We start from the raw sequence: 18,341 nt of genomic DNA, 5'->3' as shown, positions 1-18,341 counted from the left end.
ACAGAAGATCTACTTGAAATATGATATAGCATCGAACAAAGGTAAAATGGACAGCAGCTGCCTATTTAAGAGTGTACCCCAAATAATATTTGAGATCTATCTTCTTTCTTTTATAACTGCTAAATTAGGGACGGCTAGCGCAAAGAGCCCTCGTGTAGCTTTGTGCAAAATTCAAAAACAAACAAACAAACAAGCGTCTTAATATCAAATTTATTAACATATACTACCAATTAACTTTTAATTAAATATGTGCTTGACATGTACATGTATGGTAAATAGATAATCCGTACAGGTAGCCTAATTTCCCTCCTACTTCATATTTAATAGTTGACATTGTAACTTGCAAGCATATGTTTGTTTAACATTGTACAATATAGAAATCGCCCCCAATGGAACAGCGGTATATCTGCTTTGTCTTTAACTAAAAGCAAACAAACAAACGAAATATAGATATCAAAATATATTTCCATTCTACTAAAAACAGGCAGGAACAGTCCAATAAAACCAGAACTCTATTATGTACTAGCCATTTTACTGGTCACATGTTCACACTTTGGTTTTTAATTGACAATCCACCTCTGATTGGCTAAGTAGCAAGTATGTATGTTACAAATCCAACTATTTTATTATTGTCACATTATTTCTATTCAGTCACGATGCTCAAATAGATTGATAACTGAAAACTACGTACAGTAAGCAAATATTTTTTGAAGTTCCTCCAAAATTATTTATAGAATATATATTGTTTCGAGACGGCGCTACGCTGTTACTATGACAATTTAATGGTAATTTTTGATACAAGTGTCATTTATTTGGGTAAAACTTGTACTTGGAATTATATTATAATAAATTATTAATATATATTTCTAGTTTTAAGCTCTTTGTTTGATATCAAAAGTAAATATAACGATTTGCACTAAAGTTTAATGTTGTGTAAATTAGATTAACTGATAAAGAGATGTAATGTCTAAGGATAGTATGTCCAGTAGTAGTAGTAGTAGGTCTGCTAGTCGTATGGGTGGGGTTGGGGAATCTTTATATTCGCCTGAACAAATACGGATTCCAAATGAACTTCCGCAGTTGCTTAAAAAATATACGAAAGATGCCATACGCACACAACCGAAAGACATACTACAGTGGTCTGCTGCGTGAGTAAACTTTTTTTTTTCTTTTTTACAAATTTAAGGTAATTAATTATTTAGTAGAAATTGGAAAAAACAACTAGTTTTTGATGAGACAAGGAAAGTCAAACTAAAATAATCAACTAATTGAAATTAGTGTTTTTGTTTATTACTGTTTTTGATTGTCCAAGTCTCATTTTTTCGTAATCAGTTAGTTGAATGTAATCAAGTAACCAAACATGTACAGGGTTGGATTGACTATATTATAGAAATAATTTTGATTGTATTTCCATATTTGCTATGTGTATCTGAAAAATATGGTAAGCGTTTAGTTAAATATACAAGGTTAATGTACAAAAAACAAATCAGGGGTGTTACAAAAGTATTTGTATTCAAGATATGTTTGTGAATTGATAACATAAACCTGACTTAAATTTTGAAAAGTCAGAGTACAAGGTAATTGTCATGTAAAGAATAAAATACCTTTTTCTCTTTTTCTGTTTTATACTGCACATATTGTCATTGCATAACTTCTAGAACTTCTGAAATGCATATATACAGTTTTTCAATATCACTGTATATTGTATCTGGTATCTACTCTCCTTTACCACAAGCTATTGTCCAATCAGCAGTGAAGGGTAAAATGAACAGTTGATAAATCTGATATCAAATACATAATACCATGTTGAATGACACTGTAAAGTGTCATGCATCTTTGATACCTACCCTTCCACATGGGTTTAATTACCTCAGTGATTAAACCATTAGTAAATTTCACTAACTGTAAAGTTCTAGTCACAAGTTTTCTTTAATCTAAAGGGTTCTACTGTAGCTAATGACATTTTTGATAAATATTCAAATTTTTTGTTTTTTACAAGTTGAACACTAACCTTTTACAGTACTATATTCAATGAAAATGAAAATTACTGATTTTTAGTTGTGGCAAAACATCAGTGATATTAACATAGAACTAAGGGTCAAAAATGTAAATGATAGTAGTTAGTCAGTTCCTTTGTATAGTTTCTAAAGTTTTGATATAATTTCACATTATCAATTTTCCCCATCAAAACCAGTTGAGTAACTGAACAAAATGTATTTATAAGAAAAAGAAAATAAAACTAAATGTAAGAAAAGTGATAGAAAGATACCTAATTCAACTCACTCCCTCATTGAACAACATAACCAATCAAAGTGTAACATATGTCTTAAGTAATAGCACATATTTCATTATTAGCCATATCATTCCAAAACTTTATAATTAACAGAGAAACTTCTACTGACAAATGTCTGGATCTAAGCTTCAAAAGCCTAAACTTATTACCCTAATTTTTTTAATGTTATATTCCTATCTTTCAGTTTCACCACTAAAATCAGCCAAAGGCAAATTACTTGAATTTTTAACAGTTTTAAAAAACTGAATTAAGTCATACTTGTTCTACATTCTAGAAACAAATAGGTAAAAAAGTCTCAGTTGTCTTTTTAGGTATTTTAAAAAAAATTTTGATGTTGGTTATGTAATAATGGAATTAAGACTTTGCCCTTCTTCACTGCAGCTAAAAGATTATCTGTCAAAACGTGTCACACTTAGACCAATCTGTTGTAACAACTTTAGTGTTTGTCTTACACAAGTAGTACATGTATGTCTTGTAAATTTCCATAACTCAAATGGATCACTTTCCACTTAGTAGTATTTAACCTTATTTCCTGTATTTACCCAGTCTCTATGTTGTTTAGGTATACTGATACCCATCAGGTAAAGTTACAGATATCAAGAAAATGCAGGTTTCAGAAATGTTATTTAGAGTAGTGTTTAAAGGGGTGTAAAAATCAACAAAATCTTTATTCATCCAACTTGGTAAATCTTTACTTAACTGTCTTAATTATTTTTTACTGGCTGCTGGAGTAGAGAAGGTATTTCCTAAAAAAGCTCTGTGAATATATAAATTAAAGGCTTCAGACTAGTCTGACATACCCCACTGCTTCTACTTTCCTTATTAGAAATACTCCTTTATAAACTTCATATGCTTGTTGTTACAAAATCAATTTGGTAGCAATATCTTTTCAACCACATGAGTTCTTATCTCATTTTATTAAAGGTCTGGATCAAGGAAGTCCAGAAACACAATATCAGCAAAGGTGCCTTCACTTCAAATTTCCCCATTACAAGACATATTTTGAAAGATAATACTTAAAGTTGTTGTCATAACTACAATATACTTTTAAATCTTTAAGATTAAAATCCTTAGGGTGATAAATATCCAGAAAAGCTTGTCCTTTGATAACAATAGTATTTAAAGAAATTTGTTGCTAACAAGTAAGTGAATTGACCAAGTTAAGATTTTCTTCTTCCTCTATTATTAAAAATACTTGTAAGGTGTTTGTTTAAATCTTGAACCATGTTATTTTCCTACATAATATGATTTCCATAGGAACTGTTTGAAGAACCTGTTTTGTTCTTAACATTTTTTTTTTCAGTTAAGTAAGCATGAGGTTTTTAATGTTTTGAGTTCATAAGATTTAATTGTCTTTGTTAGTGATTCTAAAGATTGTGGTACTCGTATTACCAAGGGTCAACAAGAACCTTTAAAAAAAATGCAAGCACTCAATATTCATGTATTGTAGACTCATCTTTGAATGACTTCTATTAATGCAAACCTCTCTTAAGTTGTTTTTTTTTAACAAGTTATATGCTACTGGCTCAAAGGTCTGAGGGTACACAGGGGAAAAAGTTGGGAACCAGTGGTCTGTATTGCCCATAATGGTAGCTTACTTTGCTTTTGTTTGTAATTTTTACATTTTTAAGCTTGACATTTTTCATGTATTAACAGTTTCTTTCCTCTGTTCATGCATTTAAGAAAGGACTTTGGACTGCATTGCAAGATTTTTCAGGAAAACACCAGAAATCATCAATTTAAATTATTATTACTTACAAGAGTTATATTACAATATTTGAATATATTAACTTAGTATAACACAAGCAAATAGGAAATGTTTTTTTGTATAATACAATCTAAAGTATGTAATGCAACACCATAAAACTCACAAGTTTCAATAATAAACTTTTGTTTGACTTCCCTAAGCCACAGTTGCTTACATTTTTGAAATACTGTGACACTTTTAGTGAAACAAGACATGCTGATGTGAGTTAAAAAAACAATGTAACTGATCTCACTTTTAAAGGTTTCCAATAAAAAGAATATAATATCTGAATATTCTTGACCAACATAATCACTAGTATAAATAACATTATGGAGGAATTTTATATGCTCAACAACTTGTTGAGCTCTGGTGTTAAGCAAAATGTCTTGTTGGTAGTATAGTATGCATTATACAAGGTGTGTGATAGAGATGCCATTATATTGTTTTTTAGGAAACATCTATAGGTCCAGTAAAAACTTGTTATAAATAACCAACAGTTCTTGTGGTAAAGTAGTGTGACAAAAACATGTTTATAGACCACACTCAGCTGACATAGAGTTATGTATTATAATAACTTTTTCAGAATGTTACAGTTCTTAAGCTACCTCTAAAGCATCTATAGAAAAAAGTTTAGAGTGCTAAACTAATAGAAGTTTTTCTGTGATCTCATACAAGTGATTACTACAACTAGAAGACATTCATGAGAAAATAATGTAAGGGCATTAAGCATGTTGAGGGAGGGAAGAAAGACTGTAAACAGAAGACTAACATATCTTTACCTAAAAGAACTGTACTGTTGTTTTTTTATATTTTTAACACTGGGACTGTATTGACACATTTCTTTGGGTGCAAAAGATGCATACATTGTATATATTTGAGCCTATCACTAGAAACCACAGTTGGTGATATCTTCTCCCATTGAAATATCAAGTATCACAGAAAGAATTAATGAGAAATACTGTGTGTAGTCTGGAATTAGATGGCCAGGAAGCCAGAGGGTTTGACATTTTAGCATGCTAACCTCCATGATAAGGTACACCACAAACAGTGGGTGTCCACAAGCCAATATTTTGTTGACTGGATAAGGTAGAATCAAATAAACTTGTTATCAAGATAGTTGAACTAACAGAACATATTCTCCTAGAAAGTCTCAATCCAGTTGTCAATAATCTCTAAAAAGAAAAACGAATGCAGATGAAGTCAATATCTTGAGGGATTTGTCAAAGAGTTATTTTTGATGGTCCAATATTATGTTTAAGTTTTCTTCTCAAACTTTACTTCTTTCTTTGTTTTTACCGTTGCTCAGAGAAGGAAAACCTTGAGCATCAATTTTTTTTTCATAATCAAGGGACACTGTCTGCTCCTTTCAGTCTAAACTCCTTTGCTACCTCAAGGAACAACTGCTCTATATCTGAGGAAGAGTTGTTACTTTTGTGTTGTTTGTGTGAACAGTTGAATAGGTAGTACAGTTTTATCAATCTCTGCAACAGTAAAATTGACTTCAAAGTTTTAACTTGGATTGAGAATTTAATATTTTTTTTTATAAACTTCATATGGTAAAGACTCTTGTGATGGTATTAGGGTAAGTCAAGAAGAAGGTGGCAAAAATGAGTTTCTGATATTCTATACCTCATTTTTTACCACCAAGGATATGGTTTTATTCAGAGAAATTGCCTTCTCAGGATAACCTTAATTTCTGTATTTAAACAAGAGATAAACATAACTGTTGAAAACTTAGAGCAAAGATTTAAGTCAGTGCTAATTATTTAAGGGCACACATTGCCTATATAAATTTACTTTCATTTTCTAGAAGCAGCTTTAAGTTATCCCCTTCCATCAATGCAACAGAAACTGTGAGAGTCTCTTGGGGTGGCAAAATCCAAAGATGAGGAGGAAGATACAGTTTTCTCCAAGAAAGGAGGTTTCATTTTTTGTATCATATGCACCAGACAAGGATATCAAGTACTGGACATCTGTTAAGAACATACTCAGAATTTATTGTTAAAATAGTCATCATCTTTCATAAGTAGCTACAAGATCTGAAAAAGACCAAGAGAAAGTGGCATAGTGATAGTTTTATGCTGAAGAAAAGTTGTCACTGTTTTTGTGAATTTCTACTTATATCCTCTGAAATGGAAGTGAAAAATTGAGTTCAAGTTTTTTTCACTATAAACAAGAATTGTGTCATATTACCTACCAGTAACTTTGTACCTAACAAACAGATACATTAACCTATTGATCTTTCCATGGAAGTATTTTAATATGTTAACTTTTACCATTTTACTCTAAGATCACAGTTTAAAAGAAATAACGAAGAGATAATTTATCTTTTTTTTGCTTTTTAAAGGCATTTTATATCATTTTTGGATTCCTTATACTATTTCCAATAAGGTAGCTAATTTGAGTCTAGCACAAATAGATGATTAAAAATTGAAAAGTTTGATATATATCTGTAATGTTTAACTGTGACCCAGTTAGGCTAAATTACATTTACTTTAGTTTGCTTTTTTCTTTCACTAACCCTATGTACTAACTACTCAGTTTGGTGTAAATCAGAGCTAGTAGGGTGTTGGTATTACTTGAGAGTTATAGTTATATACAAGTTAGGTTCATGAAATCTGGGTATTTACATTTTATATAGAGAAAAAAATTTCTAGCTATAGTTCGACATATTTGGTACAATACAACATTGTAAAACAAATTAATCATGTGTTGGTAGATGGCTGTACTGTTGGTATAAAAAAAAAAAGCATTTACTTACACATTATTTAAAAGTATGCTCTATGGATAAGTGATTTTTGTTAATTTCTATTAAAAAGAGAATAATGCATGTATGTTTGTGACAAGCATACATTGTTGCATGCCTTATTATAGCTTTGCCTAGGTACAGGCAAAAAGTATATACTAAGTTTTTCTGTTATTTAAAAGAAAGTACTGTAATGAATATAAACAGAATAAAATTGCTAGTAAGAAGAACAAACAACAGGAATGAAATGATTATTTGAACCTACTAAGAACCAAGTAAATAAATATGGAAATAACTAATGGTGAACCATGTTTCTTTTCACTCTGGCTATGCTCTTGTTGTAGGTGATTTGTCAAGATATGACTTCTTTTCTAAAATATCATTTTTTTGCAGTCCTATACAAAATATTGACCTACTTAATAAATGACCTCAAAGTATGCACTTTAATATTTATCTTTTGGAACTGTTAATTTTCTTAAGTTATGAATGGATCATTACATGAATTGGCTTAGGAAACATTATTCATACTTGAGATAGTGTCTTGTCAGTTGGGATATTCTTTAATAACTGAACAGGAGAGAAAAAAGAAGAAACAATAAAAATAAATAATTAAAAAATAGAGGATGTAATTAATAACATCATATTATAGTAATAACAGAGATATTTATTCTCTGCTAAAGTAAAAACCCCAAAGTTATGAAACAAACTGTGAAAAACTATATCACTAACTGATGACTCCCATTAACACTTTTATTTCTGAAATCATTGCAGAAATCTGCTTCATTGAGTTTTTGTCATAGTTTTCATCTACTTTTAATTTACTTTGATGGTTAACTAAGAAAATGAATATTACTGTCTTTAATGAAAGATATGTTATTCATGAAAAATTTATTTATACTTTGGAACTATACCTAGGTGCAAAATAAAAAATTATCAATGATAATACTACACAAAACCTTTGGGCCCAGCATGGCCAGGTGGTTAGGGCACTCCACTCTTAATCTGAGGGTTGCAAGGTAGAATTCCCGTCACACTAAACATGCTTGTCCTTTCAGCCATGGTTAGCCCCACAGTTCATTAGTAAAAGGGTAGCCCAAGAGTTGGCAGTGGGTGATGACTAACTGTTTTCCCTGTAATTTTACACTGCTTAATTATGGACAGCTAATGCAGATAGCACTTGTGTAGCTTTGTACAAAAATTAAAAAAAGAACAAAAAATCTTTGTGGAACCTAAATTATGGATCATGGCTGTATAAGTTAATAATAAGGATCCTACAAGACCTTTAAAAACATATGGCAGAATGATGATGAAGTCTTAGTTTAGTTTACTTTTATACAGGATTTTTCAAACCCTCCCTCACTGATTTATTGATAAACTGTGAACCTGTGTACGTCTGGACAGACTGGAATATAATTTCTGAAATCTTAATGTGTGATATAAACACTATAATAAGACTCCCAGATTATATTTTCAAATTTATACTTTTATGAAAAGGAAAGAAAATCTGTAATATAATTCTAACAAGAAGTCTTTTCATCATATATTTTGTTAGTGTTCAGTTAAAAAAACTTGTAGGTTGTTTCACCTTGTTTTTTTAAAGATGATCAACCATCTTGGTCAGTGTATCTAATATTAAACTCTGAAACAACTTTCTTGTCCGAAACTTAATTTATCAAGAAATATTTATATGTATATATCATCAAAAACCTCATGAAATTATGTTATTTGTTTTCAAGGTTCTTCTTTCAACTGCAAACTGTTTTTAAATCCATTTAATTTCTTTTCATGGTTTTCATGCTACTTTTAATTAACCTGATCTTAAAATTATGTCCTAGAACTCTAAGGTTTATTTTGGATTTATATCCAGGTTTTTTATGTATAATTTAGATGACATAGAGGATCAATAATAATTTCAAGAAGCCAACTGGCTTTCTAACCAGTTAATAATTCTACTTTCTGATCCAATACACACATCTTCTCACTCGATAGCTTTTATTGATCTTCCACTGGCCTATAATGCATTGAAAATAACTTTTTATTACTTATTGCATAACCTTTATACTCCATAAATTCAAGCTGCTTATTTCTCATGCTCTATGAATGTGACAACTCTTGACCAATAGGAACAGAATACATTACCATAGAGCAGCTGGATCACTCTGTACTACTTTATATGAACCACATCTTCTATATTGGTATAATATGAATTAGACATGTTTCTCACTTGCTTTCACTTTTCCCACCATTTCGTATTTTGTTCACCTTTATCTTTATGAATAATTATACTCTGCAATTTCTTGTATTTGGGTGTGTTACTGCTTTTCATTACTATTATCTTTCAATGTATTAAGAGTTCTGAATTCATGGCTTACTGTGATTACCACTATGGTTTCTGAAATCAAAGGTAACACACACCTGTTAATCAAGTTTGCAGGTTGGTGGTGTTTGCCACAAAGATTCAAGCCTAGGTGTGTGGGGAGAATGTGGACTACTACTTCCTTTAGTCATTCATTCTTTATAGCATCCAGTTATATTCTTCTTTGGTATATATTGTCTTCCTCCTGTGGTGATTCTAAATATACCAATTCAACTCTGACGTAGTTAAGTGTTGTTTTTTTTGTTATGTTTTTTTCCAGGGTCTTTTTTTTTTTGGAATATATTTGGATCTCGTTCAATGGTAAGTGTTGCCTGGTCAAGTGTGCTTCCCTCTAAACCTGCACCAATATGTCTTCATTTATTAATATGTAGCATTCTGATATGTACATAGCACACCATTACTCATGGACTACTGTAGGTAAAGCAGAAAGGAATTGTTGCCCATCTCTACTGCTCTTTTGATTGAATAAGTTGGGAGCACTCTGCTTTTCAGAATGGGCTACCCATTGCACTTTCTCTGGTATGACATTTCTTAGGACTCCCTACTTCCTTGAGTGAAGCTTAAGAGTCCTTGGCACTTTTACATTTTCTAATCACTGGGGTGGTGGACCATGAGTGTAGAGACCACATCATTACATTCCCCTCAGTTGAGAAGAAGGTAAGGCTAGAAACCCTCCTTCATGTTCTTACAGTTGAGAATGGTAAATACCCCCTTCTCAGTAATTCTGGTTTCAAGCTTTTTCTTTTCCCTGCTCCCATAGTAGAACATGGGGGGGGGCATCTTCATCTACCTTATAATAACATGCATAATACTTTGATACAATGTGGGACTTGTTGGTCTATCTTGGCTGTCCCATTTTCTTAATAAGCTAAAACTATTAATAAATATATTTTTTAAATATCCAGCCACTCTTCTATCCAATTTGCTAACTTCTTTCCCCCACCTATAATGATACTTTTTTGACAAGCCTTTTATGTGGCACATTGTCAAATGCTTTTTAAAATGCAACTTCACCAAATCTACTCAAAGAATATCAAAAGATTTGTAAAGCAAGATTTTCCCTTTGTCAAACCATGTTGATTATTGAATAATAAAATTATAAACTTTGCTCAACAGCATTAAAAAGAATCTTTTATCAGACTTTTCAAAACTTCTCACAACTCCTGTAAGACTAATGGACCGATAATTATTGAGATAATTTTTATCATCTCCCTTGAAAAGAGTGGTTACATTAGCTAACTTCCAATCCCCTGATATCAACTGACTATTCATGGACATACAAAAAGTAGTTGTAGGTGGCTGAAATATCCAATCCTTAGCCTCCTACAAAACCTTTGGAGAAATAATATTGTGAGGCCCAGTGGCCTTATCACTCTAAATTTCCCAAATGTTTCTCAACAAGCTCAGAATTAATGCAGTCATGTTGTTTGATCTTACTTTCATCTATTGACTGTTCAAAATGTGGAATACTGCTTAAATCTTTATTAATAAAACTGAAGGAAAAGCAACATTTAGTAACCCAGCTATCTCATAATAATCAGATATAACCCTTTTTTTGTCATCTCTCAAAAGTCCTATCCACTTTCTAATATTTTATTTAACCCTTGATGTATTTATACAAATCTTAACTGTTAATTTTTACATATTTAGCCAACCTGTTTTTCATACATCCTTTTAATGCCATAGTATTCTCTTTCACCAACATTTGTTATCTTTTATAATCTTCTAAGTCTCCAATCATACTAGTAAGTTTAAATTTTTTAAACTTGAAATGCTTTTCTCTAATTTAATCTCTTATACTCTTTGTGGTTTTTTACTTGCAGCTACCATTTTCTTTCTGTAAGGAATATGTTTACTTTAAATAATTAAAATATTTCCACATCTTGTCAATGTCCCCAAATATCTCAGCTGCTTAATTCACAACAAATAATTCTTGTTGCATCCATTTAAAACTTGCTTTTTTGGAATTTGTAATCAAAATATCATTATTTCTTCTCTCCATATGGAGCAAGACATAGAACCTACTAGAGCAAATATCACTTGCACACAGATGTTCACAGATTTCCACCCTCTGTATCATTTCTATGTTTGAAGTTAACAATAAATATAAACTAGCATTGTTTCTAGTAGATTCCTTGACTAATTGGTGAAAAAAAGCCATCTTGATCATTATCCAAACAATTTTCTCCCTCACAGCATGACTTTAAGCATTTCCCAGTCTGTATGTTAGAAATTAATATGACCCATAACTATGACTTCATTAATAGCTGAAATATTAATCACATTGTAAACCTACTTGCTAATTTCATCAAAATCATTTAGTGTTCTGTAACAGGTTCACACTAAAAGCTATTATTAACTCACTATTATCTTTGATGTCTTCAACTTCAACAGGATGTCACTCACATTTTACATGTAAACCATTCCACCTCCTCTCTTTAATATCCTGTAACTTTGTATTTCAAATAAATTTCTATCATAAAAATCTATGTTTAATCATGTTTCATTTATTCCTATTATATCAAAATCCTCCATTGCCACCAATACTTTATACTTACCTATTTTATTTTTATACTTCTAACATTACAATAGTAACAATTAGGCCTGCCTCTATGACTACTTCTACACTCATTTCCTGTTTTAAACTTTTCCTCTTATTCTTTTTTGCATTTAGATTATCCTGGTCTTCACCACTGTCTAGTCCTAGTTTAAAAACTTCCCTTACAGTCGAGTTATTAGCCCTAGCAAACAAGCTAGTCCTTACCCATTTAAACATAAACCATCAATTCTAAAAAAGCTCCTTTCTTCCATTGAACTGATCCTACAAGTCCATTCAACTTATCTGCTCATCCTTATATACTAACCTAAGCCTAGCATTTAGCCCTAGTCACCTAATAATAAGTTTATCCAACAGTTAATTCTGGACACTGTCTTGACAAAATTAATTTTAATTTCTAAATTTTGATCATAAAAGTTTTGGCATTTATTTAAATAATAAGGTCTATTCTTCATACTATGAAGGTACATTTATTTCTTGCCTCTCTATCCAAATATAAGAAAATATAAATTTACAAGTTTGTCTGTTCTTTTTACTATATTCTAGAGTGAAATGTCAGAACTTGTTCAAGAGGACAGATCTTCATCCAAAGTAGAATTTTTTACAGTTTCATTTCTTTGTAGGTATTTTCGTGCATTAGCAAATGGAGAAGAACCACCTGTAAAAAATCGACTAGAATTGTTTGATGAGTCAAGTGGTCTTACTTTTGAAATACTAAAAGCTTTACATCATCAGGTTTGTTATATAGCAACTATGAATACACATTACATAATAATATTTTAGTAGTAGTATATACTGTTGTATATCAGTTTAGGAGTAGCATAAATATTAGTGCAGTATTTATTTACCTGTGTAACACTGTCAAGCATGTTAATTAGATAAATTTAGTTTAATCTGCTTGAATGAAGCAAAAAGGATGAAACTATATATTTTATCGAATTGTTATTTTTTCTTTCAAGTCTGAGATAATTATTATTGGGTAATTTATAGGAGATTGAATAACAAGTATTTTGTTCACGTTATAGAATAGCTGTAAAGCATTCATGCCAGAAAAACTATTCAGACAACATCAAAAGTTTTACGTTATAATTTGAGAAAGTAATAGAACCCATTTATAATACTTGTCAAAAGAAGTCTTTGCTTCAAAAATACAGGGCTGAAGAGCATATTTGAAAATGAGTTACTAGTGTAAGCTGAGTATATTTGTTCAGTAGCTGATCTGTCTATTTAATTATTCAGGCAGTTATATGGGCAGCAAAATGTGGGATGTTGGAGTCTCTGGTAACCATGTTTATGTTTTATGTTTATATTTTGTACTGTCACTAACGTTTATTGGAAGATAGTTCTATACTGTGTTTTCAGGTACATGAATAATGTGGTTCATATGTAATTTCAGCCACTTCTGTACAAAATATCTCGTGCTTAATATTTTATAATATAGAAGTGATAAGCAGAATAGAAGAAAAATTTGATTTCAGTTTACTTTCATAACATTTTGCAAAAACAAAACTATTTTATTATTTTTATAAATCTGTTCAAAGGAACTATCTATGTATATATAAAATTATCGTATGTATTATATCAATGAAGGTTTTTCTGTTGTTGTTAGATGAAGACTGTCTTATATCTGACGTGGGTAATTATGACTGCATCAATTTTCTAAAACTTATGTTATATTAAGTTGACTTAATGTTTACGTTTTTCTGTGGATTTTTTTTTCACCATTTTATGTGATAAGTTTAAAATACTTTCAACCTTTCATGCAGTACAGACCCCATGGGCTACTTTATAGTGGCAACCTATATACCTACAAAAGCCATTGACAACTGTAGTAAATATCTTTGAATTGTGTACAATAAATTGTTGTATTAAAATTATTAATACTAATATGATTTTTAATTTGTATTTTTTTTGTCAAAAGTTAAGTAGCAAGACGGAAGTAACTATTGAAGAGATTCAACACAAATGGGAAAACTTTGGCCTTAAAGAAGAGAAGCTAAATAAATTGTTAAATCTAGGCAGATTCCCAAAAGAGCCATCATTCTCAGTTAATTGGTTAAAGTTTGTTGCCCTTGGTTGTGGAGAACTTGGAAGTGTAGGTCTCAATAACTTATTACTTGTAACTTCACTAAGTTACTAGGTGAAATAAATGTACTTTAAATTCAATTCATATTTACTATTTTTCTTTAATACAATTTTTTTTATGAACTAATGCAAAATATAAAAAATCTCAAATTTTAAAAACTTCTTTTTTAAAAATATTTCCATTATGCAATTTAGTTCAGAAAATGTATGTATATGTAATGATTTTCTTATATAATTTAGTCAAATCTGCTAATAAAGTGTTTTAGTATTAATCTAATTGGTACACTTTAAATACATTTTGCTACTTCTTAAAATGATAGTTTAATTAAGTTCAACATAGAAATTAACACATTTTTGTTTCAGACAATCAAAGAAATAATGACATTATTCTCCAAGATTGTAACTAAGAAACCACCAGAAGAAATACCAGAAATTCCATTTTCAACATTTTCTCTGATATACCAGTTCATTACCAAGCTGAAAGAAGATATTCCTGAAGGACATATAAACAGTGTCATCAATTTTCTGTCAATTCAGGCGTGAGTATATTGTTTGTTGTATACAAGTTTGATGGACTGTTTCAGTCAAAATGTTTCAGAAAAGCCAATCTAATCCAAATAATTACATGTAACTATAAATTAATATTATACATTATGAGCAGTATATGTGAGTGTATGTATATTACTATGATTTTATTTGTAAATGTTTTACGAGAAACTTTGTTCTACAACTTATCTGCATACTGGATTGAGTTTCTAGATTTCTTGTTCACTAGTTTACTTCATAAGGGAGGTATCTAATTTGAAAAAATATACATTTTAAGAAAATTGTTGTGTTATGTTTTCTCTACCACTAAGTTGCTTTTAATTCTGTGGACTGCATTAATACTTTATAAAATATAAAATGACTAAGTCCATTAATTGAAATAGAAATCAAAAGTATTTTGAAAATATTGTAATAGTGTCTTAACTACACTGTGTTACTAACTTTGTAAATGTTGTATCTTACCATGTTACTGATTTGATTAACACATTAATTTAGTTAATGTGTACTAGAACTTCTGTTTAAGAAGTTTCAAGAGTATAACTAGTTTATTTGACTAAATAACTGGATCTATCTGTCAAAATTTACGTGTTTATAATATATTTGGCAGATAAAGTAATGAAATGGGATATTATATTTTTCTGGAAGCTCAATTCAGCTGGTATTTGTGGCAGGAAATAATATAACATTATTTACATATAACAACAATTGTCTCTAGTTTACTTTTGTGCAATCAGAAATTCATATTTATCCAAAGAAAAACATGAAAAGTTACAAAGTAGTTTAGGAATGAAACACTTGAATCATCTCCAAGAGAGTGTTTACATTTTCATTCTGTGACTTGTTGTAAAAGTGTTTTTGGCCATTATGTTATCAATAATAATGAATATGTTTTTGCTGTAAGTTTAAGACAGCTGCTAATTATTTGTAGTTTAGTTTTAGAAAGTGCAACTGCTTACTGTTTGGAGATATTTTGTTAAAATACTATATACCTTAACTAATAGTGTATACTAAAATATAAAAAGACATGACTTAGCTGTTAAAAACAGTTTTCAGTGACAGTTGAACACCACAGAGAGAAGGGAACAATATTAAGATTTTAAACTTTGATTATTGTCAAAAATAACATCTCATAAGAGAGGAGCAATTTCAATATCTTAATCTTTAGTCATAACTAAGAAGGACCCATTACAGAGAGAAACAACATCAAGATTTTAATTTTCAATCACAATTAAAAAGGACAGATCATAGATTACAACATCATCAAAATTTAATCTGTAGTCACAGTGAAAAAAAAATCATGGATTAGAACAACATCAAGATTTTAATTAGTAGTCAGTTAAAAAAGACAGATTATTGATTGGAACAACAAGAAGATTTTAATTAGTAGTCAGTTAAAAAAGACAGATTATTGATTGGAACAACAAGAAGATTTTAATTAGTAGTCACAGTTAAAAAAGACAGATTATTGATTGGAACAACATCAAGATTTTAATTAGTAGTCACAGTTAAAAAAGACAGATTATTGACTGGAACAACAAGAAGATTTTAATTAGTTGTCACAGTTAAAAAAGACAGATTATTGATTGGAACAACATCAAGATTTTAATTAGTAGTCAGTTAAAAAAGACATATCATAGATTGGAACAACATCAAGATTTTAGTCTGTAGTCAGTTAAAAAAGACATATCATAGATTGGAACAACATCAAGATTTAAATCTGTAGTCACAATTAGAAAGACCCATCATAGCAATGTACTAGTGTGTACATCTAGATTTTAATTTTCAGTCACAGTTAAAAAGGACTCATCATACAGAGGGGAAGAACATCAAGCTTTTTAACCTTCAGTCATAATTAAACAGGACCTCTCTCAAACCTTGTCTCCAAGCAAAGCAACTGCAGGTTAAATTAAGTTTCTCTTTGAATAAGGAAGACAGATGTACTGAGATTTTACAATATAGATATGTGAATTCATCATAGTTTATGTATTTTCATAATTCTACTATTCTTTACATTTTCAGAGAAAAGCAAGATGGCATGATCAATCCACAAAACTACTTGCTGTCTGACTGTCCTTCACTTGATTATGTATTATTGTAGTTTGTTACATTTGTTCAAATGTTTGTAGTTTTGCTGCATATTGTATAGTGTTGTATAAATAATTTATTATTGGAAATTATATGTCAGTGATACAGTATGTTTAAAGGTGTCAAGATGTATACAATTCTAGATTTTTAATAATTATTCTTAAGAACAACCAATTAAAAATTTAGAACTTGAAGATGATAACTGTTAAGTCACACTATTGTATGTGACAGGACAGTTTTATATATAAAACCAAACCACAAATGAATTATGAATTAGAAGATTAGTGGTTCATCTTTGTTCAAACCTTTAGTGACACCAATATTAGAACATAATATTATAATATGCCAGCTTATGAAATTGTAACTTTCAAATGTATAAGTTTGTTGCATACTTTCAGATATTTTAAAATGCTTTATTTTCATAAAGTTTTGTATTCATGAGAAACAAATAAACTTGTGAACAGTAAAATGAAAATGCATCTAGTTGTTGGTGAATATCACAGTTTTTATATTTCACCTTTTTAAAACATTGTCTCAGATACTTTTAAAGTAAGTTACATAACATAATTCCAAAATAATATTACCTGTAATGTATTCAGTTTTGTATATTTATATGTTTAAGATAGAAACAAACACATTAATTAACTATGTTATTAAATAGAATGTTTAATGACAAACAACTAAACTATGGTAACAACAATGAACACTTGATGTGTGTGTATGTACAGTAACACCCGTTTAATTCTTGAACTTTTTAGAATCTCTACATATTTCATCTTTGGCAAAATCTATTGAACAGTTTATATTATTAGGTACAAAAATATTAAAGTTTAAACATTTCATAAAAAGTAATTAAAACACACAATAAAAGGATGAAATAAATCAAAAGATATTTAAATAACCAAAAGATAGGAATGTGCAACAATATTGTACAATAATTATATATAATAGACTTAATTTTAGTGAAGTTCTGTTATTATTCAAAGTTGGGAGTTCATTTATAGTAAAATAAACTTTCTTTAATTAAAAATTCAGTATTGAATGATCCAGATGAGATGACTTTGAAATTTGTAATCAAAATGGTGTGATTGGTGTTTTCTCTATATATGTAGATTGTGGACTTGATAATTTTGGTTGTGATTGGTGTTTTCACTATATATGTAGATTGTGGACTTGATAATTTTGGTTGTGATTGGTGTTTTCTCTATATATGTAGATTGTGGACTTGATAATTTTGGTTGTGATTGGTGTTTTCTCTATATATGTAGATTGTGGACTTGATAATTTTGGTTGTGATTGGTGTTTTCTCTATATATGTAGATTGTGGACTTGATAATTTTGGTTGTGATTGGTGTTTTCTCTATATATGTAGATTGTGGACTTGATAATTTTGGTTGTGATTGGTGTTTTCTCTATATATGTAGATTGTGGACTTGATAATTTTTTAACAATTTTACCAGCATAGCCAGGTGGTTAGGGTGCTTGACTTGCAATCTGTGGGTCACGGATTCGAATCTCAGCCACACCAAACATGTTCGCCCTTTTAGCTGTGTGGGCATTAGAATATGAAGATCAACCTCACTATTCAATGGAAAAAGAGTAGCCCAAGAGTTGGCAGTGTGTTGTGATGAACTAGCTGCCTTTCCTCTAGTCTTCGGCTATTAAATTAGGGACAGCTAGTGCAGATAGCCCTTGCGTAGTTGTGTACGAAATTCAAAACAAACAAATCTGCTTCATATGCCCATACGTTTGCAGGTGTAATCAGCATATAGTGTTATCAATGTAATTCTTGCATTCACCACATGTATTTATATGTGAACCTGGAATGTAAAGGTGTTTAGATCTGGGTAGATTTTATATTTCTAAAAGTAATTTAAATATCACTTGTGGAACTTGTGTATAAAA

At 30.1% G+C, this 18,341-nt stretch overlaps 1 protein-coding gene across 5 annotated transcripts; it reads left to right on the top strand.

Moving 5' to 3' along the window:
• The first annotated feature begins 770 nt into the window (after positions 1–770).
• Positions 771–16,905, top strand: LOC143247401 (ropporin-1-like protein). Of its 5 annotated transcripts, XM_076495432.1 has the most exons (6): positions 792–1,148; positions 5,851–6,002; positions 12,344–12,455; positions 13,642–13,815; positions 14,169–14,344; positions 16,371–16,905. In XM_076495432.1, exons 2-6 carry the CDS (start codon positions 5,926–5,928, stop codon positions 16,447–16,449), a joined length of 618 nt encoding a protein of 205 aa, XP_076351547.1. In that variant the 5' UTR covers positions 792–1,148; positions 5,851–5,925; the 3' UTR covers positions 16,450–16,905. The 5 variants fall into 5 exon arrangements, with proteins under 5 accessions (XP_076351545.1, XP_076351544.1, XP_076351547.1 ...); XM_076495430.1 differs by lacking the exon at positions 5,851–6,002 and having other exon boundaries at positions 771–1,148; positions 14,202–14,344; XM_076495429.1 differs by lacking the exon at positions 5,851–6,002 and having other exon boundaries at positions 771–1,148.
• Positions 16,906–18,341: the final 1,436 nt, after the last annotated feature.

This window comes from Tachypleus tridentatus, chromosome 3 (genome assembly GCF_004210375.1).
Source record: "Tachypleus tridentatus isolate NWPU-2018 chromosome 3, ASM421037v1, whole genome shotgun sequence".
Taxonomy (NCBI): domain Eukaryota; kingdom Metazoa; phylum Arthropoda; class Merostomata; order Xiphosura; family Limulidae; genus Tachypleus; species Tachypleus tridentatus.
This window is presented reverse-complemented; position numbering and strand designations above follow the sequence as displayed.

Coding starts and splice junctions, on each gene's coding strand:
- LOC143247401 (XM_076495429.1), top strand. CDS start 964: ATGTCTAAGGATAGTATGTCCAGTAGTAGTAGTAGTAGGTCTGCTAGT. Junction 12,456..13,641: donor TAAAAGCTTTACATCATCAG/GTTTGTTATATA, acceptor TTTTGTCAAAAG/TTAAGTAGCAAGACGGAAGT. Junction 13,816..14,168: donor GTTGTGGAGAACTTGGAAGT/GTAGGTCTCAAT, acceptor TTTTTGTTTCAG/ACAATCAAAGAAATAATGAC.